At 43.5% G+C, this 27265-nt stretch overlaps 1 protein-coding gene across 1 annotated transcript in view; it reads left to right on the top strand.

Annotated features, from left to right (window-relative positions):
* Window positions 1-27265, top strand: part of PEX14 (peroxisomal biogenesis factor 14) — a 117805-nt gene that overhangs the window by 33005 nt on the left and 57535 nt on the right. The window contains exon 3 of the mRNA XM_074377459.1: window positions 13359-13443. Within this exon, the coding sequence (XP_074233560.1) occupies window positions 13359-13443 (85 nt within the window). The remainder of the gene's footprint in view (window positions 1-13358; window positions 13444-27265) is intronic.

The following is a 27265-nucleotide window of genomic DNA, read 5'->3' as shown; positions in this document are numbered from 1 at the left end:
TGTTCTCTTTTTCTATCCTCTGCTCTTTGTCCTCCTCTTTTTTTTTTTTAATTAACTTAAAAATTTTTAACCTTTTTTCTTTGAAAACAGGATACACTTTATTTGTTCCCTAATGAAGTTTTCTTTTCCATTTCTCTTCGTTTTTCTTTTTTCCTCCTCTCTTCCTGTTTTGGCTGTTCTTCTAGGGGATAGGATTTGCCATTTCTTCATTTCTTGCTGCTTTGTATTCCATCTTGCCCCTTGCTTTTCTCTCTTCTCTCTCCTTTTTACATTTTCTTCAGTTTCAGTTTCTTCATCTTTCTTTTTACAGTTCTTCCACTGACCTTCGCTTTCTCCTGTCTCTCTTCTTTCCCCTCCTCCAGTTTTCCCAGTGCAAGGTTCTTTTGCTATTGTCTCTACCTGCAAATGCAGATCAGGGCAGAAAGGGGCTGCCTGTGGAGGTGAAGGGATCTTTCTGGATGTTGGGAGGTGATGTCAGCCTGTTTTGCTTCTCCGAATTTGCCTGCTTACTTTATTTTAGGTTTTTAAAAGATTTTTCAAACCACATCTACTCTGCTTTATAGTCTAATAATCCTACTTTGAAGATCAAAAGTGTTAATAAATGCTAACTAATTATTCCTTGTAACACTCTGGTAAGTCCCTAAGCAGTGTTAGTTCCATTTTACAGATGAGGAAGCAGAAACAGGAAAGGTAAGTAACTCCCAGAAAGTTACTGCAGAAGTTGGTGAGTGAGTGAAAATTAAGACCAGGTCATCTTTGGCTTTGATTCTTGATTACTACCTTCTGCGTGTTTACTTTGCTCCCTATAAGGATCATGTATCTTTAAGATGAGGGTGAGAGAATACTGTCCCCCTCCTCCTTCTCTGCATGTACTTCTGGCCTTCTGAAGTTTCATTTGTAGTCTTTAGATGTTAAATGAATTTCTAGGTAATTCCTGGGAAAGAAGGATGCCAAACCACTTATGGGCTGGTAAAAACCCTGCCCATTACAGTCTCAAAGCAGAGCGCTCACTTTCTGTTTCCAGCAGCTTCCAGTAAGTGGACCCACGTCACACACGCTGGCCCCGGTGATCATAGCATTGTAGGAAGCGCTGCCATATTTGATTGAATTTAGCCATTCTGGAATGACGTGTGTATGAAGTCGTCTCTTGCATTACTGTGGCCTTTATTATTGCTAATGCATTCTGACATTACAGGTGTAGCCTTGGCTCTCCCAGAAAGGGCAAGGCCGCTCTTACCAAGCTTAAGAGCAGAATTCATGATACTGTTATACAGTGAAACGGGTGTTCACATTTAGTTGATAAGCAGAGTAAGGGAAATGCTTTTATAGAAAAGATAGCCGAGTGACAGAGGCCTATCCTAAATCCTCACCCAGCATTGTTTCAAAAAAGTGGATCAGTCAGTATTATTCTCCTCCAGAAAACTAGTCAGGTTGGAACTCTAGGATGGAAGTTTCAGGAAAGTGGATTTCAACTTAGTTTAAAGAAGGACTCCTGAAAAAGAATTGCCAGTTTCCTAAGAGAGTGAGTTCTCTGTTCTTCATAGGCATTTCAAGTGGAGGCTCACTGATCACTCGTCAAGGTTGTTGAAGGGGGCAGTCCTGGATCATGTATAGGACCGGATGGCTTTCCCTGTCCTAGGTTTAACTACAAAAGCAGCATGTTTGCTCATTCTTGGTGTGCTGTGCGGACCCAGTGAATGCTTAGTACCTATTCATTATTTAATTGTTGGCTTCCTGCTCCTTAATCTAACTTGAATAAAAACTGTTTTTGTTCAGTTCAGGAAAACCGCCATCTGTGTCACCCTCCTGGAGTGAGTCATTCTGGATAGCCACTCTTCTAGCTGGCCATCGAGATACATATGAAAACAAAACACACCACTTCAAAACTTTTGGCTGGAAATTACGTAAAATGGGTTATATGCTTTCTCGCTTTATTAGGCAGAGTGTCTGGAAAATAATCCTGATGACTCAGTACCATCATTTTAGATGTAAATATTTACATTGTGTTGTACGTGTAACTCTGTTCTCAAACCTGTTGAAATACAGACCTGTTGTATATGAGCCCCTCCTCTGAATGACTCTGCCTGTGCTGAATGACCCCGGACTGATAAACTTCTTGAGCTTTTTGTTTGTTTTCCATAGGCGATTCTTTCCTGACATTTGTAGCTAGGCTTTTTTTCACTATCTGGTCTTTGTTCTGTGAGTATCTCTTGCTGGCTGGCTCGTTTCTCCTTACTCATTTGCAGTTTTTAATCTTCTGTGATTTGGACACCAGGTAACTAAGCTTGTATATGAAATAAATAGTAAATAATATGAATAAAGGTTTGCTATGTGTAAAATAGATGGAATTTGTCATTTCTCTTTTGGCAACAGCCATTTCTCTCCCTTTCCCTCTCTCCTTCCTCCTCTTTGTGGGTTTTTTCCTTTCCTTGAATTGGGTGAGGTTGGAAAGCTGAGCCCGGAATGGTTGGGTCCTGTCTTTGACCCTCCTTGACCCTTGCCCATGTCCCTGGCCGAAGTATTGTAGGCTGCCTGGTGGAATCAACTTAGAAATTATAAAATGGTGCCACTGGAGGGTCCAGAAGGCCATCTACCTAAGCCCGTATTTTACAGAAATGAAGGCATCTGAGGCCCAGAGCTGGGGCATGAGGGGCCGGGTTTGAGGACATGTTAGTGTCAGGGTTGGACTTGGGGTGCAGGTTTCTTGAGGCCTGGTCCACTTTCTGCCCTGCCACTCTGCCACGTTCTGTTCCCTTCCAACTTCGAGCAAAATGTGTGTGAATGAGGAAGTAGAGGGTTTGTGTGAGGGAAAATCATGGAGGAAAATTCTCTCCTGGCTGTGGGCAGGTTCAGAACTAAAGCGCGTAAACTGAAAAAGGCTTCTATTTGTTGCAGCATTTGGCCGTGTTTGCACTCAAGGCTGATATCGATATTGTAGGAGAAGCTTTCATCCTTTCACTCAAATTTACAAGAAATGCTGTTTCCTTTTAGTTAAAAAAAAAAAAAAAAAAGTCCAAGAGAGCATTTGATTTGAGGAACCAAAAGTCTAGAAAATGTATCCGGGAGTCGTCGTCAATTTGGGGCATAATGAAATAGAAAAAATACTCAATAAAAGCTCCTTTATTACTTTAACTGCTTAAATGTGGAGTTTTTAGCCATCAGGTTAATGTTTTGGTATCATTTTTTTATTTGATTGTGAGCACTTTTCCAGGTAGCTCTGCCACTCGAGCGCTAATCAGATTCCCACAGATGAATGGTGCTAGCTGCAGCCTGACGTCACCGCGTTTTTGCTTCGACATTATTTTATTTGGCTTTCCTGTAAAAGTTAATAACTCTGTGTCCATGTGTTTAAACAGGCAAGAAGAGAGAAAGGACAAGGAACAGAAAACGATGAGCGATGTCTCAGGAAGCTTTTGCCAAATTGAGGACATGTAGGGATTTTTGTGATTTCAAAGTATTTCACCCTAGCACCAGTGGGGCATGGAGAATGAAAAGACTGAAAAGCAAGATGGTGATTCATAATCCTTCAGATAAAAAAAAGTGAACTTCTCTCTGTTTCCCAGACAGAGCTGAAGGAATTAGAAATGAGTTGCCATTGATTTAGAGGAGGAGGAGGCGGGTGCTCAATAGAACTGATTTGCTTAATGGTGAGAATTGTTTAAATTTTGCGTTAATTGTAAGTGAATTATGTCCAAGATTGGTAAGAACATCAGGTGCAGGGCTTTAAGACTTTGCTTTTCATCTTCCCGTTAGAGGTGGGAGACCTGTAATGACAGCCTCGTGGCCAACATGGCTCTGGTTAGTCTAATAGGCCTTTGTTGCATTGTTTGTTTTTAAAAGTGTTTGTTTGCTGGAAGCTGTGGTTGTTGAGTATGGGAATGTGTATAGTGTTCAGTAAAAGGTCACTGAATGGTTCAAAGCCATGATTTCCATTTAATTCTTTCTGTGTGCTCTGGATTTCTTTGCTGAGCTAAAAATTTCTAAGTTGGGGTTTATCAGGGGAGGCAACTGGACTGATACCTCTTGATTGAGATTCTCTCCCGAATTTACATCTTGGTACTAAAGGCAGTCTGTGGGTACACATCTGGCAATGGGTACAGGAATCAGTTCCACAGTCCTTATTTCAGTGCTTCCTAATGATGTGTAAAAAATGACAACTCATTCATCGTCTTTGTCAGAGGCATAGCTCATCTTGCTTCTCTGCACCACACTCTGTGTGGATGAGTTACTCCCGGAGTCATCTAGAGAGGTGTAACCTATGTTAGATACCCCTTTCTTAGAAAATTGAACCTGGCCGCCAACTTATTTCATATGGATGTGAGGTACATCTGATATCTGTCACCCCACTTACTGCCAGAGTTGGTTCCACTGATCTTACAGTCTTGGTGGTTGGCCTGTTCCTGTGCACCCCCAGGGGCCAGGGTGCTGGGTGAAGAGGGCGGCTTTCCCCCGAGAGGAGCTGACATCATTTGACTGTTGAATAGAAACAGTTTCTAATCCCTTTGTCGTACCGTAAATTTGAAGATTTTTGAGTCCACCGGCTTTCTCTGTTATGAATTTTACTTTTGGAACTCTTGCTTCTATTTTTCCCCTTAGACCATGGCAGAATCCAAAATAGTAGCAGGAACTAGGACTCGGAGATCTTCTCTTAGTAGCAGGTTTTTTTGTTTGTTTTGTTTTTAGCCATACTGGTAGATGTGTGGTGGTTTTAATTTGCATTTCCCTGTTGATTAAGGAGGTTGAGCACCTTTTCACGTGTTTATTGCAACTTGTGGTCAATCTTTTTTTTTAAATTTTTGTTTATTTTTAACTTTTTTGAGGGGGAAGTAATAAGGTTTATTTATTTAGTTATTTACTTAATAGAGGTACTGGGGATTGAACCCAGGACCTTGTGCATGCTGGGCATGCACTCTATCACTGAGCTATATCCTACCCCCCAAGTAGCAGATTTAATTATTCACTTTTTCCTGCTTTCCAGGGGATCTCAAGATGATTTAAAGGCTACACACATTTATCATTTCTAATTATTTTCTTGCTATCTTTTTGAATTAGAACTGTACTAGGCTGTGACTACTTCTTTTTTAGTATTCAAATCTATTTTTTAACATTTAATCTTTCTCCTATTTTCTTGTAGGGTATCTGGTAGGAGTGCCATTTAGCGGCTCCTCAAAGGTTTAGGTTTTTGCTGTATGTGGGATGCCAGTAGACAGAGTTTCTTGATCCAGAGCTTATCTTCCTTGGAATCCAGGAGCCCCTCTTGTTGCCCTCAGAGCAGAAGTTACTCAGCCATCATAAGGGACCCTGCCCTGCACTACCTGGTGGTCATCAATTCAGCATCTGACCCCCAGTGATGACTTGATGCATGAAGGTGTCACTGTCCACAATGTAACCTTTCTTCGTCCCCTTCCCAATCATCTCACATCTCAATAATGCATGACTAGAGAGAGCTTTACCAATCTCCGTCTGGCCTGACTTCAAAAAGAGTGGGAACTGAAGTCTGCTGAACGTATGAAGGTAATGGAGGTAGGAGAAGTAACCTTCGGAAAGCATCAGACTCAACTTGTGGTGGAGAGAAAGGGAATAGGAAGTAGAGGCAGTGGTATCATTAGGAAGGTCCTGGGCACTGTCTGCTGCGTATTTTTAGTGTTGGAGTCACCAGCCACCGTCACCGAGTGAGCTCACAGTTCTCCTAGGGAGCATCTTGGACACTGAGTCATTACATTCCTTTAGAGTGATTCAGCTCAACAGCTTGACACCTTCATTAATTTTACAGCATGAAGCCTGGGTGCTCTCTGCTTCCTCTTTAACAGTGCAGGGGAATTAGGATATGGAAAATATAAAATCAAGGGAAACTGGAAGAGGAGCCGACAAGGAGCTGTTGAAAGACATCATGTTAGGAAACCGAACTCCTTGCCTTTTCTTGGTATCTCCTGGGACCGAGCACCCAATTCTTGCCACACGTCGCTGGCACACATAAGCCTTTTTCTTTCTGTTCCTGGCACGCCGGCCAACCCTCCGCCTTGCAGCCAGCTCGTTTGCCTTCTCTGCTGAGGTCACTGCTACCGTGATCCGTGTATAATGGCATTTTCCTCCTCTTTTCAGTTTGGAGGCTATTACAGTTTCTTCTCTAAACAGGACTTCAAACAATTTGCTGCCAGTTGGATTTCAAAGCCAAGGAAAAGGCAAATGTCATCCTTTTTTTCTCTCCTCTTTGGGTAACTGCTTTGTTGGTTGCATCAAAAATTAGAGGGGCTGCTATCTAAATTCAGGTGGGGGTACATGGGGCATTTAAATTTGCTTTTCTTTCTCCCTGGAGGAGAAAATCCTTTTCCTTCTCAACCTTTCCTAAAAAGGAACTTTGATGTTCTCAACCCAGAAACAAGGGTTTTTATTTCCTGCACGGCGAGCGTGTGCACTGTAGCGCTTTCTGTGGCGTAGTTCGCAGTTCGGTCGCCCTCTGCATCAGCAGCTGAGCTTTTCAGGCGTTGCTACTCAGGCACCAGCTCCCTTTGGGCTGCAAGTTCAGACCCAAAGTACTCTTCCAAAGTCACCCTTGTGTCCCCCAAATCACTGTCACTTGATATTAAATAGAGCATGTTGGCTTAAGATGCTTTGTATTTCCACACACATTTCTGGAAGAACTAGTTTAATAAAATAACAAAACAGTGACATTCTGACAAGCAGTTCATGCGGTATTTTTAACTAGGGCCAAGAAGAAAAATTTAAATGCAGAGATATTTCACTTGGAAGGGTAGTTTCTGTGCATATGACGTTGCCATTTTTCATAAAGGCTTTTACCACATATATCAGTGTGTTTTAAGAGAGACTAGGGTCAATAATGCGTGCTCTGGAATTCCCTAAATACAGATTTACACAATAGACCTTAACAAATACGTTCTATCAGTCAACTCTCCTGCACTTCTACCAGAGATATCTCATTTCTTTAATGTGAAAAACAAAAGGACAGAGGAAAGTAAAACAAAGGAAATTAGGGCCCATAGTTTAATTAGTACAGGGTTGTACCCCAGATCAACAATGAGAAAGACACAATGACAAAAACCAGGAAATTCCAAGTTGAAAGAGAAGCTCTTTCCTTTAACTCCCTGAGAGCCAGGGCACTTGGGAGCTCACTGCTCACCCAGGTGCAGGAGGCTGGCTCAAGTACAACTCACTGTCTTTATTTTTGAACTTCCTGGCTTTTGTTGACTTTCCCCTCTCCTCCCCGCTCCCCCCCCCCCCCATGTAAATGAAATGAAACGTACCTTGGTGTGTGTGTGTGTTAATTGTAGATAAACGGGGGAAATGTACCTCTTGATTTTGTAACCCTCAGAGAAGGAGAAAGACGGCGAGAAAAAGTCCCTGTCACTGTCATCTGTTCATTTTTAATGAGCAATTTTTAAAAATTGAAAATAAAAGAGGAAAATGAATAGGTGTTGAACCAGCCCGTGATATGTAAATGCCAACTAGTAATTACCTAAAACCTTAATTTTCATTCTGTTTCATCTTGCAAAACATTTTCCCTGAGCGAAAACACTTCTCTGGGGCTGGTGCGAGTCCGCCGAGCGGCCCCTCCGGCCTGCGCGGCCGCCAGCCCCGGCTAGGGGGCACTTTGGCTCTGCGCTGCGGCTGCCCGAGCGCGGCCACCTCAAGGTTATTTCCCTCTTGCCATTCCAGTGGTTTCGCTCCGAGAGGTCGGTGGCGCCCCTCCCCCCCACCCCCACTAGTCTGGTTTAGGGGAGCCTTGCTCCTCCTTGTCCTTGCCGAGGATCGTATTGAATTTTGGCTGACCGAGCCTTCCTCTGCATATTAACTTTCCCCTCTTACCTGCCTGCTAGACCCTCGGCTTCCCTGAGTCGCCTTTCACACTCTGAGAGCAGCTATCTGCCAGACTCCCTCTCTCCCTTGGAGATTTCAAACGCGGCAGCCTCTGTTCTCTGTTTATTCCTTCTTCTTTTCTCCCCCCTGTCTTTTCATTTTGGTGGCTAAGGGCGACTCTCCTCAATTGCAGATCACACACATTTGCGCTCTGCCACACTCAGAAGGGTAGTTCCGACCTTCTGTTTCTCTTGCATGATCGTAGGTATTTTCTCTTACTCTGGTTTAGCATCTGACACCTTTTGGATGTGTTCGTGCTGCATCTTGGCATGTGGCTGTGGATGCCCCTGCTTCCGGGGTGGTTGCCCGACCCAGCCTGTTCCCTACCTAGAAAGGGCGCATTAGAAGTGAGAAAGCGGAGAGCCTGGCTGGGACTGTCAGCCGCTGATTAGAGAGGATTCTGGATCCAGAGAACCAGAATTATGTTGTCCTAGGCCCCTGGATCCGAGAGTGCTTTGCCTGGAATCTCAAGGAACACGGCCTCTTTAGTGAGATATATAGCTTCATAATTAGCCCGTTGCATTTTTTCATGAGTGCTAGCATCAGCGTTCTACGATGTGTTTCTCTGATTAACAGCTGCTTTGCAACTATTTCCTTGTACCACCGATGACCATATTTGTCAAGGAACTCCTGACAGAGTACTGATTTCTTACTAAAACGCAGCATTTCTGTTTGAAGAGGGTTCTCTTATTCTCGGCACTGCCCAGCTTTTATAGTCAGTCCTTGTTAAAACTCGAGTTGGCTTTGGTATAATGCTTGTTAACAGGATTCTGGGTATCTATCTACTTTAGAGTACGAGCTGGGAACCTTTCACAGGCAATTTAATCTTCCGAGCCGCGCATGTGTGGCGCTGCAGCGTTGGAGAGGGGCTTCGGGCCCGCATGTCGGTCATTTTCTCTTGCCCTCTAGTTGTGATCTTTCTGGGTTAAAAAGGACTTGTCTTTAGTTGTCAGTGTCATTAATTTTTGAATATTTTTAATACTTTCAAATGGCTAATGAATGCTCACATTTTAGGAGACAGACACGTACGTAGCACACAGGAGTGCCGGAATGGGTGACATTCCAAATAAATGTTACTGGAGACAATGCATCAGGTTTACACGTCAGGTGCAAAGTGCTGAAGTCTCCCTCCAACCCCAGGTTCTCTGTTAGGCAAGCTCTGCTCTCTCATCCCTCCTCGTGCAGAAAATACAGTATACGTTCTGAAGATTACGGTGTGCAGGTCTTTCGTAGGAGGGTGGAAGGCACCTAGGAAGCATCTCCTCCGTGAGCACTGTCAAGAACCTCGCTGCTTCTCACCAGGGATTACTTAGCCTACACAACGCGTTTTAACAGCACATAGGTCATCGTAGATGGCCCCTGAGTATACTGTATTCCATTGATTTATACAGTTACAAATCCTGGTCTCTCAAACACAAATCTCTCTCAATTGGCCAATCATCTTGGATCCAAAGGTGTTTTTCAACCTGAAGTCCCCTCTTTTACCCTGGGTTGCTGGCAGTCACTCCAGTGGAACCACTGCAAAGGCAAGAATTTGCTACTCTTCTTTGCACCTTGGTTTTACCTCTAGCTTCAAATGATGAACAGTGAAAATGATCAAATTTCTCTAAAATCATGCAGTTGATGGTGACAGGGTTGTTTTATTTTGCTTTTTGGGGAAGGGAGGCAGAACATAGGGTCACAGGAATAGGAGTGTTAAGAAACTTTGCTTCTGTTTTCTTTTGAGTTCATCATCTTTATTTTTATGAAACCAGCTACTGGTAATTCGAGTGCACTCGTTAAGAACTCTCTCAGTGTGAGAGAAGGGGAAAGGAAAGCCAATTCCCTATTTGTCACAGACTCAACAGCAAGTGGCTTCAACAACGGCAAAAGGTGCTTTGCACCGGAATTTTTGCTGCACTCCCACAACATGTGCAATAAGGTTCCTGTCTCCGTTTTACATCTTTGACATTGAGGCGGAAGATTTGGCCTGAATTTATGTAATTTAGTTGGGCCCAAATATAACCCATGAATAGTCACATTCATCTCCTAATTAGAAAATCAAACGATAATACAGGACAGGCTGCAGGCACCCCATCATTTCATCCAACAAAAGCGTGTTGTGTGTTGGACCTCTGCAGAGGAGAGTCAGTTGAATTACTTCATGAAGTTAATGAAAAGTGTCCAACAATAGTTGGATGAAAGATGCAAACCGAGTGCACTGTCAGTTACGTAGTGTGGTCAGATCTTTGCATTATGGGGAAAGGTTTGGGGAAATCTTTCACCATCTATGTGTGAATACAGGGCTTATAAAATTCTAGGTTGGACAGGCCTTTCCCCCCAATTGAAGTGCCGGTTCCTTAGGAAGAGGGAGGAGAAGAGTAAAGAGTAGCTGAAGAAATAATTAGTGAAAGGAGAGAGGTTTTCCTGTGTTCACACTTAACATGTAGCTGCTTCTCTGGGTATCTTTCTTATAAAGCACATTATATTGAGGCTGTTAGCTTGGATGCTTTATATTTTTGCATCTGGCGTAGTGATATCGGTGCTGTTAAATATGTGATTTGCCTGTCGCCTGCATTTTCAGACAAAGATCAAGAGGAACATAAACAAGCCCCAAATATACTTTATGTAGGTGTTTGGCAGTATTATTTTATATGGCTTGAAATTAGTGAATGGAAACTTCAAAAGAAATTGTTCATATTTTTGCAAGTTTGAAGTGTGCAGGGACTTTGTCAAATTCCCGTTAAAATAAATACGTCAATTTCACCTCTCTTCCAAATTCATTTATCTTGCTTTTTTAAAAGGTGTTTTCTACTCTACCTGATGTTTAAATTGGATTCGCTCGTTTATGCTGTTCTTTGCTATATCCCCCACGTTTTTCTTAAATGAATTACTAATGACAGAGCACTCCATCATTCCCTCTCTACAGCCACTTTAAGGAAAGCATGGTGATCTAAACCTTTTAACCTATTAAAGATGATTTTTCCCAATTGAATCAGACCCACCACAGGTGTAATAACTAATCATTTAAACTACACCTGCTATTATGTATTTTTAAGCCATTATGCGTGTTGGATAGATGATAATTCATGTTTATTGCATTGTCCGATGGATCCGTTTTGCCTACACTAGGCTGATTAATGTATTTAAAGAAATAAGAGATGCAATTTTTAAAAAAAATTGATGGAATGCTCCAAGCACTGCATTGAGTGCACCATTAAACCCATCAGAACTTTGCTCTCTGACCAGAAATGCATATACCAAGGACTGTATTAAAAAAGCAAGGTGAAACCTGTGCGTTTTAGTGGTGGGATTCTGCTTTCTTTCTCTGTCATGGAAAATTTTGGAAGGATGAAGGAAAGGTTTATGCTTCTACTGGTGAATGGCGGGAGCTGTGCTGTTAGCATCTGTGGTCTAAGACCTGCTCGTCCGTAGTTCTTCTGGCACCTGGTGCATGGACCATGGCGTGCGGATCCTGCCGCCCGACATGAGTGCCGTTATTGTGTGTTGAAGGTGTATTTTTTCTCCAGGTGAAGAACAATTATCCCTGAGCCACCTGAGCTATGCAGACTGGCCTTGACCCTGTGGAGCCCGTGGTGGCGGGACTGTCCACCTCTTCGCGGGCTGGGCCTCTCCCCATCTTGTGTTTCCCTTCCCTCTTGGCTGCTTCCGCTTCCCACGTCTATCTCCCCTTTCCTTTTTCTTCTGCCTTCCCTTCTGCTCTGTCTCCATGCTTGTCCATCGCCGCCGCCTTCTCCCCTCCCGTCCCCTCCTTTGCCCCATTCCCTTTCCTTTTTCTCTCCTCTTTCTTTCCCCTCTCCCTTCTCTTGATTAGAGCACATCCATTTTGTGGGTGTTTGTCATCTTTTTGTTTATTTTGGTGCAGCCCGAGGAGATCTGGCTGAGGGGCTCGGGGGTGCGTTTGGGGATTCTAGAATCTTGAGCACCTGTCTTTCTCTAGTCCAGAACTGGTTGGTTATCACTGCAGTTCATGATGGTGGTTAATCCGTTTGCAGTGTTGGACCAATTCTAACCAGTCTTAAGGAACACTCCTCATCGCTGACAGGCCCAGATCGAAAGTGCGAGATACCTGAGTCCATCCTTGAGGGAGAGTGTCTGAGGCAAGCCTCCCATAGGGGGCTCACAGGGAAAATACGTAAGGGAATTGCCCTGGCTTTTTTCTTTCTGATTTATCCTCATATCTTTTGTTACCAGAGAAGTCTGTCTGGTCTCAAGATTAAATTCATATGAAATATGAAGAGAATATTTGTAACTTGTATTCCATTCATAGTCACAGTACTTTCTGCTTCAGTCTCTACAACTGCTACCCTTAGTTTGAAGGATTTTAGAAAACTTCTTTACATTTGGCCCCTTGAAATTTTTTCTTTCAGCAACTTATGAGTGAACTGCAGGGCCTGTTGACTGTCCCTCTACCTCGAGACTAAATTATTCTTTTGGTTTTGATGAGATGAATAATGCCAGTCATTTACAATAGCTCCTTTTCTATCGGGGGCAGGTTGGCATTTCCTGCCCATCGGCCTGGTGTCCGGGGTGGAGAGCAGCCAGGTGGCGTGCAGACACACGCTTCCTGTGTGCCGAGTGAGGTGAAGGGTCAATACCATGAACGGTTTCCTCTCCATCCCCTACTTGGCTTCTTCGTAGATACGAAGATTTCATTCAATAATATCATGACCAGAGGTAGGTAGATAATCTGTCAGTCTGTCAGCTTGCAGCCATGAAGCCCCAAACTTGGTTCTTTGAAGGCTCTTGAGAATTCAGCTCCATTGCGTAAGAGGGGCCAGTGCGAGTGGCTGTGTGTGTTGTCGCTTATATAACCCTTCCCAGCTGGTATACGCTCAGCACTTTGCCAGGCTCTGCAGAGGCAGCGTGGTCTCTTCCTTCAGATGCTTGCAGCGTAGTTGGGGAGGCAGCCTGCACATTAGAAGACAGGATAATTATGTCTTCAATTGTATGGTACACACGATAAGCACTGAAGAATTTAAGAGAATAGGGAGATCGGAGATGGCTTGCTTGTTTAGGGAAGGCTTCGAGGAATTAGAGCAGCCTACGAAAGGGCTGTTACTGCCGCTGTGTGTGTGTAATGTTGACACAGGTAGAGGCAGGAAAGGGGGGCCCTCTAGAGAAAGGGCCTAGCATGGGCACGTGCAGGGATGTGGGTACGCATGGCCAGGAGAGGGCTGCCTGCCGAGGAGTGTAAGGAATCCGCTTGAACAGCGAGGACAGGAGAAGATGACTGCAGGTCTTAGAAGCTAGGCTGAGGTGGTTAGGTTTGATAGAATCAGATACAGGAAGCCAGTGAAGGTAGGGAACCAACGTAGGCTCTTATTTAGGCAGATTTTTATATGTGAGAAATAGCTGATTGTAAATTTCACCACAGTCTTGTGATTGTTTCTGTGGACCTGGGATAAACTTGGAGGATTTTTAATCTTGAAGTGCAGACTACTGAAGTTTGCTTTTCTTCTCTGTTTTATCTCCCCTGCCAGATTGCCACAGCAGTGAAGTTTCTGCAGAATTCTCGGGTCCGCCAGAGCCCACTTGCAACCAGGAGAGCATTCCTTAAGAAGAAAGGTACAGCTTCCCCGTGGCGGTGCAGAGTGGCCTGGGCAGATGAACGATCTCCTATAGCTGTCCCACTGGTGTTGGGGGGAGGGACGCCCCCAGTGGGAATGATGCTTCTCTCCTTAGGGTGGAGCAGAGAGAGGATACAATTCAGATAATTGAGCACCAAGTGTAAGGCCAACAACTTAGCCCAGAACAGCCTGGCACAGGCAGCGTTTGGCAGGAGAAGAGGCCCATTGGATAAGACTGTGGAGGACTTCTGCTTTCCAGCCTGTCCTTCTGATAATAACCCTGGCTGCAGAACGACTGGCTTTAGGTTAGGAGGTCAGCTGCTTCAGTGAAGAATGAGGAAGAAAGAAATGAAGGACGAGGGAAATGAGATGACTAAACAAGGTCAGGCTAAGGTCAAGCTTGGGGTCAGTCTGATTTACCGATTGAAGTGGTAAATTACTGGTTTTATGATATTTCTCTAAGCAGGGATTCAATAGATCTTGACAAATTCAATATTGTCCAAAGCAGACAGAAACTCTTTTGGTTTTATTGAAATTTAGGATATTTTTCTTTTTTTGTGAAATACAAAAGAGCTCCAAAACAAACAAAAAAAGAAATCTGACTTTTCATTCTTCAAATGTTTAATTTTCTAAAAAGCTAGGAAGTTGTTTAAAGGCCCTTAAACACCATGAGGGAGGGCAGTGAGGTTTCTTTCCCCCCAGACAAAACTCTTTTTCCTTTAGGAGCTGGAACGTCAGCCTCAAAATTCTGGGTTTTGAGCTTTAAGTCATTAGTGGCTGAACTGGAAGACGGCGTGGTTTGGTGGTATTTCCTAGGTCTGCCCCAGGGTATCCCTCTGAAGCGATGCTGCGGGACCGTGTCCCAGGGCTGCGCTAGCAGGGTTTGGGCAGAATCAGCCCAAGCGTTTCATCCACAGGCAGCCGTTTAGAGGCAGCCTCAAGGCCAGTCCCTGTAACTGAGTTGATGAGGGGCGCTGGGCGCTTCCTGGCGGCATCATGCACGCCCCCCATCAGTAGGAGATTATTAAAATTTGGAGCGCGTTGGCCGGCTTCTCCGCTCTGCAGCCATCATGCCATAAAAGAGTTTTTCCTTGAAATATGTGTACCTATGGGGAGTAATTAATCATAAAAGCTTGGGGATTTCAGCTCTCTCATCAAAGCATTGAAGCTGGGGAAAGCTGAGCCTAAAAGCTGTGCTGATTACCCAGGGTAACCTGAGACAAAATCTATGGTTGCCGAGAGATCCTTCGCCCCAGTATATTGTGCAATATTATAACTGCCTGATCTTCTCTTTCACTGACAGTGACCAGTTATTCCTCATTTTCTCTCAAACGCAACTGGGTTAGAATTTCATTTGCAGAAGGTATTTAGAGCAATTTAGAGACAAATGTCTCTGGTGTTTGCTCGGCACTTCCCCACTGCAGGCTGTGCTGAGCAGTTTGAGTATCAGGAGCTCCATCTAATCTGTTTAATTTTAATAATTCCCTGACTGGGAGAGGGAGAGAAGAAAAAAAGAGAGACAGAAACTCTGGGCCAAATAATGCTTCTTTTGAGTTAGTTGGCTAATAATTACTGCAGAGAGTAAACTGTTTTGTACAATTATTATTTGTTGCTCCTTAAAAAAAAAAAGTCAGTTAATTAATTCAACTAAGAGTGTTTACCCTGTGCCGAGAACAGAACAGACAAAATCCTTGCCCTCCCAGAGCTTAAATTCTACCGGGGGAAGACAATCAACAAACGAAAAAACAAAACATGTGGTTGTTGGATGGCAGGTGCCACGGAGAAGAAGGGTGCTGGGCTGTGGGCTGGAGGGAGCCGGTGCTGTGTGGGAATGGGTTGCACTTGTCAGCGGGTTGATTACACGGTGTCCCTTGGGGAGGGTGACATGTGAGCGAAGACCTGAAGGGGATGAGTGTTTGTTGGTACAGAGCTGGTGTGATTCCTTCTTGACCCCTGATGTGCTGTGGGGTCTTTCAATTTTCAGCAGCAGGAAACTTGAGAGGCATCCTGCCTTTCTTCTTCTAAAGAGAACCGCGGGAGTTCACCCCGCACTTAAACCTGGAATCACTGGACTTAATCACCCATCTCCATTATCCTCTAAAACGCTGCTTCAGTCGGTAATTATCTATTTCCGAGTTGAATCCCAATAGAGTAAGTTCTGGCAGGACCTTTTCTGGGCAGAGAATTCCAAGGTTTGATCGGCGTCTGGGGAAGAAGAGCCCTCCGTGGATTTAAACTTCACTTTTCAAATTTCCGGCTGTTTCGGAGGGTCAGGCGTGCACAATCAGTGTGGCTTGGCACCATCTCTGATGGGTTGGGGTGGGGGGCTTTTGTAAAGGAGCATACCTCTACCCTGCCCCTAACAGTGGTTGGGAAGGAAAGAGAGTCAGCTCACTGGTCTTTGCGGGTGGGGAGCGTGGCTTGAGGGGAGGGACCAAGGCTCTGGCATCCTCCCATCAGTGTCTCCCCATAGGACTCGTTGCTGTGGTGGGTTGGAGTGCTGACTTTGGGCGAGCTCACAGCTACTGTAGTCTTGGCTTTTCCTAGCAAATGTCACTTCAGGGAATTGCAGTGGAGCACTGCCTTGAATTATAATCCTGACTTTTTTTTTTTAATAAACATCTCTTTCCTGAAAAGGCAAATCCAATTTTGTTTTTCTTTTAATATTATTTAATATTTAATATAGAAATTGAGGTCCCTGTAGTGCACGTCAGTTCAGTAGAAAATGAGGGTTACTTTAGACGCATCAGCTGAGTTTGTTTTATTGCGAAGGCGCAGTCTGGAGCAGGGGCTTCGTCCTGCCTCTGTTACTGACAGGTTAAACGTGTGCTGTCTGATTTCAGAGGCCGGGGAGGCCGGGGGACTGAATGGGATAGGGATGGAAGAGTATTGGTTTGCAAAGGTCTTTTGTGTTTGTGTTTTTTTGTTGTTGTTGTTTTTGTTTCTTTGAGATCTCTTTTGGATGCTTTAAAGTCTGAATATGGAGTCATTAATAGAAATGTGAAGTTATTAGAATCGTTCATCATTCTCTTTGAAGCTTGTTCTGCCAGTTTGTGTAATTTACAACATTTCTTCCTTTTATCGGGAATTTTTGGATGAAAGAGAAAAGCAGCTGTTTACCTTCAGAGTATTAGAATAAATGTGTTTTCCTTCCAACCACTTGGTTCTGCAGATGACATCGACTGCAGAGTCAGCCACACATGAAGATAATTGGACTGTGTGTGGGGTTTAAGCCCTCATAGAACTGATCTATATATAGAAGCAGTTCTTGCCAGGCAGGCATCGTATCTGGGGTTGTAAGCAGGCTGTAAGCCAGGAGGTTAGAGTAACTTAAAAACAGCAATAGAAGCAATCCAGAAAGTTAGAGCGTCCAGGAAAGTTAGAGGCTTGGGCGTTGTTGTCAATAGGCTTGTGTTGATTTGACACCCTGTCCAACCACAAAATGTGGGAGGCTGGCTGCTTCCAAACATGTCTGGCAGGCTGAGTATAAGGTGGCTGAAAGCGATGCCTGTTGGTGGCAGGTTTGGGGGTAGATGAGGTTGAGAGGAAGGTAGACTTGTCTGTTAGCTTTCTTTAAAAATCCGTTGCACAACAGGCGTCTAGAAAAAAGATGAGCATCATCCGCTTTTTTGTGTAATGCTGCGTGGTGCGGCCTGGGTGCTGCTGGCTGACCCCTTGGCTCACGGTGCCCTTCTCAAGGACATAAGCAAAGGGCTGCATTCTCCCTCATCCAATAAATAGCCAGGCAGGGGCTGGGGGCAAGGAAAATGAAGCAAATAAAACACACTACCGTGCTTTCTCATTCTAAAAGGTAAAACAAGATCTTATCTTTCGTCTGTTCCTGGAAGCGGAACCCCCAGTAGCAAAAGTGCCTCCTTGCTGGAAATGAACTTGAGGAAGAAACCTGATGGTCTCAACCTTGGTAGTGGGGTAGAGGTGAAGGGCTTCTGTCACTGGAGTATTTTAAGGGGGAGTGAATTCTTATACAGATTTCAATTTAACTCTCTTTTATTACTTTTCTTTTTTATCATTTACGTCCATTTCATGAGGTAGTTTGCATGTCCTTGAATGGAATCTCGTTACCATGAAAGCTTTTTTAGCATTGATTTCATAACAGTCTTAATTTAATAGCTCCGTCATTACTGAGTAGCTCTGGGAGTGGGGCCCTGGCTTTCCAGGTCACTGACCTTTTAATTACAAACCTTGTTCTGATGGCCAGGTTATCGACTGGACAGCTCCCAGCTTGTGCCCCCAGGATGAAAACGAAAATAACTGTGTTTCCTCCTCCATCTCCAGGAAAAAAAAATGTAACCTCATGTGTTTCTAAAATTAATTTTCTCCTTCAGCTTTGCTTTATAATTAATTCTTTAATGTGTCTTAGTAAAGCCAGAGTATTTTTATAACGCTGTTTTTTTCTAGAGCTTGGGTCCAGCAGCTAGCTTGGAGGGGGCGGGGAAGAGGAATGAAGATCTTGCCAGCTACCACCCCGCACTTGAGTGTGGCCCATTGCCTCATCCACAGAATCTCCTGTGGCCGCTCTGGGAAGAGCGGCACTGGCCCTGTGAGGGGCTGCCTGGCCCTTCTGATTCTTTGTGAAAGAGACATGGGTTGTGGCATCAAGATTGAGATTCACTCCTTTATTTGCTGGAGTAATTGAACCCTAGATATCGTGGACATTTTAAAGAGACGTTCCCATTCTGAGAGAAGACCAGGGTTGGATGAATTTTCTTCTTGTGTCTTACCACTCTGTTGGTCTTGGGTGACTGGAGGAAGCAGGGACTCTCCACGTGGGGTTCTGCTCAATTGGGCGCCTGAACTCTGTCGGTTGATGTAGGCACTTTCCCACTGACGATGAAGAGGGAAAGAAAAAGGAGAGGACAGTGGTCACTAAGTAGGGGTGACCATCGGTTCTGGCTTGCCCAGGACTGTCCTGGTTGTAACACTGGAATTCCCACGTCCTGGGCAGCCCTTCAGGCCTGGGCAGACAGGTCCCCCTAGCTGTGCAAGCTTTACTCAGGGGTAGGAGCTGCTGTGAGAGACAAAATGGGGGATTTTGGAAGCTGGGGGAAGAAGCCGACTAGAAGAGTCGGTCCCCTCGAGTTCGTGTTGCTGTCGAGTGGCATCTTCCTCAAAGGCCGCCTGCTTGCACTCCCCCTGGCCCTGCCCTGATGCGTTCAGTGTAGGGAGCCTCGGGGGCGGGAGGCCGTGCCCTGCAGGCGAGTGAGGAGCTACCGGTGCCCGAGCAGACAGGGCGTGCGTGGCAGCCGCGCGCGCTTGTTCCCGAGGATGATTGAGCATCTCCATCCATCTGTTGTGAACGGACCGTCTTCCTTCCCTGCCAGTCGTGCATCTGCGTCTCTGTCACCTGCTGTTCTGGACCAGCCTATCCATCACACTGACTGGTGCCCCCCATCAATTTTCCTGCTCCCCTTGTTATCCAAACTTGTCTTGGACTCCACAGATTTTTCTCAGCATCCAGGATGAGAACTGTAGCAGCTGCATTAGCCGAACGCTGTGGCTTCCCCGTTTGGAGGGGGAGCTGGTAGCACTTGCTCCCCCAGGACGGCTGAGTCGAGTAGTTTTCCACACTTCACCCTGTGAGGAGGGGAAGGTGGCAGAGAGGAGCTTGAGGTGGATTTAACACTTTTGGATTTACTGAGTTGTTTTGAGATTTTTCTCTGAAGATGAAGAATGACTCTTCTTGCGTGCCTGCAGCACTGCTACAAAGAAAAGCAAAGTGATGTCTTGTACAGTAGTAGTGTCACAGAAGTTTTTTCTTTTATTTTTTTGAAAAGGTAAGATATTTACATGGTTTCAAAAATTCAACCAGTGAAGGCTGGATAGTGAAGAGTAAGTCTTCCTGTCACGTCTCTCACTGCTGTCCCCGTCCCATTCTCTTCCCCAGAGGATGCTGCTGTTAACAGTTTTCTTGTATCATTCCAAGGATAATCTAGCCATTTAAGGCACTTTAATATGTATTCACATAAAGACCTGTTAAAGGCAGTAGCGTGTTTACCTTACACTTACCATTACACCTTGGTACTCATTCCACTTTAATACATACAGATTTGCTTCATTCTTTTCAGTGGCTGCATAGTATTCCTGAATCAGAATTTTTGTGAGTCAGTCCCAAATTAGTGGACATTTAGGTTGTTTCCTGTCTTTTGCTGTTTCAAACAATGCCTCAGTGAATGTTCTTGTTAGATGTTGATGGACGTGTGTCAGTTTGACACTGTGCCAAAGTAACAGCATTTTCCTTATGGTAGTAGGCTATGGTACATTTTTATGAAAATTTCAGATTATGTCCCCCCCCAAAAGAATATAAAACCATTTTCTAATATAAACATGACAATAGATGAAAAGAAATTATTAAGAGAAAAATGACAGTGTAACAAATTGTCATTAACACGTAGCACAGATTTGGATTCTGAGAATTCTGGTCACTGGTTACATGAAAAATCCTTCCTTTCTAAACAAACCCTTTTTTACCCCATTTTTTTGAAGGGATATGAGCTTATAAATTTAATTTTTGATTCAAAATAAACGTTCAGATAAACGAAAAACTCCAGAAATTTGAAAGTTAATCTCTGTTTTCAAAATGAAGTACAGTCCCTTAGAATCCACAGGGGATTGATTCTGGCACCTCTGAGAATATAAAAATCCACAGACATTCCAGTCCCTCGTGTAAAAATGACATAGTATCTGCATGTACCCTCTGCACGTCCTCCTGCATGCTTTAAATCATCTCTAGATGACTTATAATATAATAGCAAATAATGTGTAAGTAGTTGCCTGTGCTCGGCAAATTCAAGTTTTGCTTTTTGGAAGTTCCTGGAATTTTTTTCCCTGAATACTTTCAATCCATGGTTAGTTGAATCTGTGGATGTGGAACCCACACCTATGGAGAGCAGACTATACAGTTGTGGCTCAGTATCCAAGCAGGGGCTTTGTTCAAGGACTGGCCAGGAATACCACAATCCACGGCTGCTCAGATCTCACCGTCCACTCTCCGTATCCAGGCTCCGCGTCCACGGGTTCATCCAACCTCGGACTGGGTTGCGGTGCTTTAGTATTTATTGAAAAAAAATGCATATTTGTGAACCCACGCGGCTCAAACCCATGTTGTTCAAGGATCTTCTGTATGGCTTAGTTTTCTTTTGTTGTTGTTGGACATGTTATGGGTCCTAGGCCATTGGTTAGGTGGTCCACCTTTATTCAGTACCTGTGGAGTGTGTGCAGAATATTACTACATTAGGCAGTTCGTGAAAGAAAAGCAAAGTGCTCATTTTGCAGTACAGGAGGCTCATTAGAAGGAGGTGGGAATGGATGCTGAGTGCTTATCAACCGTATCCATGTTTACCCATGAGATACAGGAACACTCCAGAAGTCAGCAAAATTTGATGAGGAAGAGGCTGGAGTATAAGCCTTGCCAGGACCGTGAGCTCCTCTGGGGCGGTGAGTGCGTCTCATTCTCCCAGGCCTGGCAGCTGGGGTCAGAGGCTGATGAACCAGAGGTTAAGTGACTGGATGAGGAGAGTTAGAATACACTTACCAGAGAAAGTTTCAAAAGGAGGTCATTTTTTCTTAAGTCTACAGTTTATTTATTTGTTCAACCCTGTATATATGTAGTTTCAGATTTGCTAACCCACGTGCTTTAGTACACTGGTGTTTATATGAACAGTGTTTATATGTAGTTATTTTGTCTTAAGTGTTAGAGTGTCTAGTGAAAACGCTCTTTCCACAGTTACTTAGCTCAGCAGAGCTCAGCTTTGACCTAGACATTGAGGGAGGCGGTGGATGTCGGTGGTCAGAGAGGAGCAGGAAGGGAGTTGTTAGCGAGGGGAGGCTCGTGCAGACAGATGTGCAGTTAGCTGGATTGGCCTGTGGGATCTGCAAAAAAGAAGGGAATTGAGGTGGGTGAGGTGGGCAGTGAGGGAGGCAGAGTTAGGACTCAGTATTATAAATAACAGTCGGCAGCACTTTGTGAACTGGTTGAAACTGCATGAAACATACTTGAGGACATAACTCAGGGCCCTGTATTTAAACTGAATTGTCCTGGCAATAATAAGACCAGCTACAAAGAAGGTCCTTCCAAGTCCATTGTTAGATGCGGAGGATCTGGACATGGCAGGTAGCAGTAGAAATGGAAATAGAAATGACAGCATATTTAGATAGAGAATTTTATGGTTTATAAAATACATATATATGTTAATTTCTTCTTCACGATAATCTTAGTGTGTAATAGGCAGGTTAATAGATATTTGAGTGAATGGATGCATGATTTAATGAATCTTCCATTTTACATATGAGGAAACTGAGGCTCAGAAAGGTTAAGTAGTGCAAATTAATGGCAGAAGTAGAACTCGGACCAAGGTTTCTAACTAGAGTTCTTTGAACTTATCATCTACTTGCTGGAAAGGAAGGACGGAATCCCAGAGATTGTAGAGAAAAGGAGTAAGCCATACTCAGTAGTAGATTGGATGTGTGAGGCGAAGGAGACAGGACTGAAGATGACCCTCAGGGCTGTTTTACTGTGTTAAGCAGCTTTATTGAGATGTACATGGCATACAGTAAACCATACATAGCTAATCTGTAGAATTAAAAACATTTATGACATGTATGTGTACCTGTGAAACCATCACTACAGTAAAGATAATGAACACACCAACCTCCCCCCAGATGTTTCCTCAGGCCCCTTTGTGAGTCCTTCCTCCTACCCCCCTACCCCCCGCCGCACCCTGGTTCCCAGGCAAGCACTGATCTGCTCTCTCTCACTGTAGGTTAGTTTACATTTTCTAGAATTTTATGTAAATGGAATCTTAGAGTGTGTGCCCCTTTTTTGGCCTGGCTTTTTTAACTCAGCATGATTATTTTGAGATTCATTCATGTTATGTGTATTAGTGGTTCATTCCTTTTTATTGCTGAATAGTATTCCATTGTTTGGATATACTGCAGTTTATCCATTCACCTGTTGATGGACATTCGAGTTGTTTACAGCTTATTAAAAGTAAAAAATCATAAAAATATTAAATACTACTTAAATTAAAGCTGCTATTAATATTTCTGTATAAATCTTTGTAGGGACGTATGATTCCTTTCCTCTTGAGCCAGTACTGAAGGGTAGGATGTCTGGAGCATATGGTATGGTGTGTGTTTAACTCTTTAAGAAACTTCCAGACTGTTTTCAAAAGTGATTGTACTGTTCTATGTTCTCACCAGTGGTGGGTGAGGGTACTAGGGTTTTGAGCCTGGAGAATAGGAAGCTGTAGGTGTTAGATTTGTAATTTGTTTCCAGCAGTAAAACCACATGGCTTTGGAGGCTTTCTTAAGAGTGACTAAATAATAGGTCAGGTTTAAAATAGTTCACCTTGGGAGGTAACAGGGCATAGACTGCCTGGGTTCAAGTGCCAGCTTCACCACTGTCTACTGTGTGGCCCTGGCTAAAATACTTAACCTCACTGTGCTGTGATTTATCTCTAAAATGGGGTTGATGGTAGTATATACTGCAAAAGGTTCTCTTAGAGTTAAATGAAAATAATGTGAAAAGTGCTTTGCAGAGTGCCTGGCACTAAAATAAGGGCTTAATTAATGATGACAACAATCAACAGTATATGTCCTCTTCGAAGGTATACTCTTAATAGGCTATAATCATTTTACTGTAATGTTATATTAAAAAGATACACTTGTTGGTATCATAAAAATTCATGCAACAGGAACCTCTAGGGATTCTGAGCCGAGAGGGATTTAATATAAGAAGATGGGACTTTACTCACTTATTGAAAGGGCCGGAGGAGTGGACACAAGACCAGGCCTCCAGGAGCGACTTCCAGAACATTGAAGGACCAGCTTGCTGGGATAGCTGCTCTCTCTGCCCAGCCAGGAAGATAGGGAATCAGGAGGCTACCACTGGAACTTTTGAGCCGAAGAGCACACCCTTTGAGGGATGTTCCAGAGATAAGGGAGTCAGTGCTGCCACCACTGCAGTGTGTCCCGACATCCGGGAAAAAGGTGATGGGATGTTGGAATAAAACTTAGCTTCTAACTCTGTCAAAATTGCCTCTTGACCCCCATGAATAAAGCTGGAGACTGGAGATTGGACACTGTATGGGAAACCTCAGTGTTTCCAATCTCTTGCTTGGCAATCTGCTGATGTTTGTAACCACCAAAAGCAGTGGGTATAGGTCTTTTACCTCATTTCCACTTTCTGAATTACTTGTGAGTCACCTAATTCCTGTCCAGAACTCTGGCAGCCAAGGACTCTGAGAAGTGTTGCTTTTAGCATTCCAGTCGCTCTGTTACCAGAAGTCACACTAGAAAGAGGTAGGAATGGACGCTGAGTAACTCAGAGGAATCCATGGAAGAAAAAAAAATTACGAATGCAACGTAATTGCTCCCAAGCAGGGTACAAACACATTTATATCACAAACCTCTTTTTTCTGAGGCCTTAACTTGGTACTTTTCAAGCCATTTAGATGCCAGCCTACAAAATGAGGGGAGTAATTCACTTTGCTCCAAACCATGCTAATGAAGAAAGAGTCAGCCAAAAGAGAGTTCGTGATTTCAGTCTGGAAGCAGGTGGCAGTGGTTTATTTGTAAATCTAAAGTATTTCATTCAACACAGAGCAGACTGTGTGTATATATAAGGGAAGGATACTTTTTCAGTCAGCCGTTTTTGTTGTTTTTGAGAAGAGCTGGGCCTTTAATTGTTAACAGAGCAGCAGTGATATATCTCCAGTTTGTCCAAGAGATAAATATTGATGTGTTCTGTATCACCACGGGCTTTCGGATGGTTTTAAGAATACTTGTTCCTCCTTCCTGGCCTCACTTAGTGATGGAAGTTCTTCTAATGAGACTTGTCTGCGAACGGCAGGCAAGGGAGTTTTCACCAGGGGGCTACGTGCTATATTGGAAAACGTTGGAAGTAGGGACTTCTGAAACTTAACGTAAGGAACAACTTAAGGCCATCTCCTGAAAAATATTTTATGTTGATTGAACTATAATTAGAAGGATTCTAAAATAACTTTGGATAGTAGTCATTCATTTACTAATCCATTGTTATAGTAACATTCTTGAGCCTATGCCCTTTAAAAATTAATGTATCTGCTGCTGTTCTGTGTGCTTGTGTATTAGAGGATCTGGTTTGTGGAGCATAAGTTGGTGTGCTTTTATTTTAAATGTACTTTTCATTGTAGACTTGCTGGGTTGGTCTGTCAACAGCTTATGTTCTTTCCATTTTTGAAGTAGAGGTAACTTACTATAGGTCCTCAGTAAATAGAGTGATGTTTCTCTCTCTCTCCCCACCTCCACACATGCACGCACGCAAGCTTAGATTTAAATTGTGCTGAGAATTGAATGACTCCACTAATTTTTCCCTTCCAGCTTTAAACAGACTTGTGTTTGGTTTCTAAAACATTCTGATAGGAGCTAGTCTTCTCAGACCTCACCCCTTTCATCAGACAGAAGACTTGGGAATGCTCTAGTCTCTTACTGTTAATTATTCTTTTTAGTTTTAAAGCCCTTTAAAGTAATCTTTCTGTAATTAGATTGTTGAGTAGATTGTCTTTAGTAATATGGTGGTCTTTAAATTTTGTGTAGATTTTCAGTTTGTTAAATGATTGTAAAGGCTTTCATTCATAAAGTTGGAGTTTACCTCATCATGGCATTTCAGGGGGAAAAAAATCATGACCCTCTGTGATAAATTAAATATCACAACCACAGAAATGTCATCTTTTCAATGAAACCTACAGCGCATAGGAATGGGACTCTCTTCCACTCTGTTTTTGGCTTCAAGCTGGATCTGTACTCTTAACCAACAAGAAAAATATCTTACCACCGACAGTGGTAAACCTGTGAAGCTGGAGAACAAAGCTGTACCCTCTCCTGCTTTGTGAGTCACAAACAGAATTGTCAATTAAATTATTCTAATTGCGAAATTTCGGGTCTTGACCAAAAGAACACAGGTTGAGTTTGAAGAAGAGGCAGTTTAAAAAATCAGTTTAACTTACAAGCGGAGCTAATTTGTACAGAATGTAATTGGAAGAGAATAAATACGGAGCTTCATGATGACCTCTTTTGAGTCCATTTCTGGTATTTGCTTACTTTTTTTTAATTTTCAATCAAAGGCTCTCCTTTAGGCAGTCCTGAAAAAGAGGAGACTAAGTATTAAAATAGAAATAACAGAAAGTAGCACTGTTCTTTGGAAGACCTTAATACCTGATTTGGAAAGATTTTTACCAGTCACTCATCCATCCATGTATTTACTGAGCGCATATTTTATACTGTGCTCATCTGGGGACTGAAAATATAATGGTGAATAAAACAGCGTTCTGGGGTGGAGACAGACTCCCCCAGAAATGTGAAATGTGCAGAATGGCTGCAGGCAAGCAAGGTGCTATGAATGTTGGGCAGGCATGGAGGGCGGGGGAAGGCTTGCTTTGGGAGGGCTGCTGGAACCAGAAGGTGAAGAACGAGAGCATCGGCAGAGGGACAGAAGCTCCAAGACTCCGAGGCAGGAAAGGAGCTGGATTTGATCCAGGAACCCGTGGTGGGACTGTAGTTGTGAGTGAAAAGAAGAGTGACATCCTACCAGCGTCCATCTGGAGATGCTATTGGAAAAAAGGGTTCTGTTGGAGTTTCATATCTCCCAGTCTAGAATCTTTCATATGGTCAGTTACCAAGTTCAGCTCTATTCACCAAGCGTTCCTAGTCTGCTGTCTCCTGAGCACTCTGCTAAGTACATTAGGGACACAGATGGTCCATGCCCTCCGAGAACTTGGTGATGAGACGGTAGAAACTATTCAGTAATACAGTCGCTATAATTTATCAGCAAGCCTGAGATGATACGATACAGACGATAACCACCAGCATGTATATTCTGCTTTATAGTTTGAAAGCATTCTCATGGGCATTTGTTCATTTAATTTTCATGATAACCCAGGTTAATTCCTCAAAAAATGTGCATCTGAACGTGGAAGCTTGCAGAAGCCCACCAAATTCAAGGAAGGGGTCTCTGTCATCACCGCACCATTGAATTTCAGTGCATCGTCTGCTCATGTGAACCAGGACGGTCTCCTTGAAGAATCACATTATTAGAAATGAAAGGATCTATTTTATCCATGCCTTTTCATATACATTTCTATTATCAGGAATAGAAGATGAATTTAATTTTAATTTTATTTAGTTCTGGAGATTTTCTTGCTGCCTCCCACGAAGGCTCTAGCCCAGAGAGTCCATTCTTAGGAAGAGGGAGGCTCGGACTTGAAGAGGATGGCTCTGTTAGTGAATGCTGTTGACTCCGTTGTTCTGTACAGAGGCTTTTATTAGGACAGTAAAGGTTAAATAGGGCGATCTCTGCTCCGGTGGAGAGGTCGAATGGTTACATTACACAATCTTCTACAGCATCTTGCAGCAAATACATGGGTTATATTAAAAATTGCAATCATATCATTTTTTATAGTAAATTGCTGACCTTATGCAGTAGAATCAGCTTTATTGAATTTCGCCAAAAATGCGTTTATAATTCTGCCATACACACATGATATTCATGTCCTTGCTGTCCATGTGGAAATGTCCCTTTTTATGATGTTAAACAAATTAAATCGACTTTCTCCTGAGCTGCTGTGCCTCACCTTTAAGATCCACTCTCAGGAGTCGAACCTCCACAGAGCTGCGCTCAACCTCCCTCAGCTCGATGTCAGCACACAGAACACTGGAGTCTGGTGCAGCACAGATTTGGCCTTGAGATGATTTTGAGATGGTTGCAGGGCAGTTAATGAGTCTCACGTATGCTGAACGCTAACAAGGCCTGACCGTAATTACTC

This window comes from Camelus bactrianus, chromosome 13, assembly GCF_048773025.1.
Source record: "Camelus bactrianus isolate YW-2024 breed Bactrian camel chromosome 13, ASM4877302v1, whole genome shotgun sequence".
NCBI lineage: Eukaryota > Metazoa > Chordata > Mammalia > Artiodactyla > Camelidae > Camelus > Camelus bactrianus.
The sequence above is the reverse complement of the archived record's forward strand: the minus strand, read 5'-3'. Positions and strand labels throughout refer to the sequence as shown.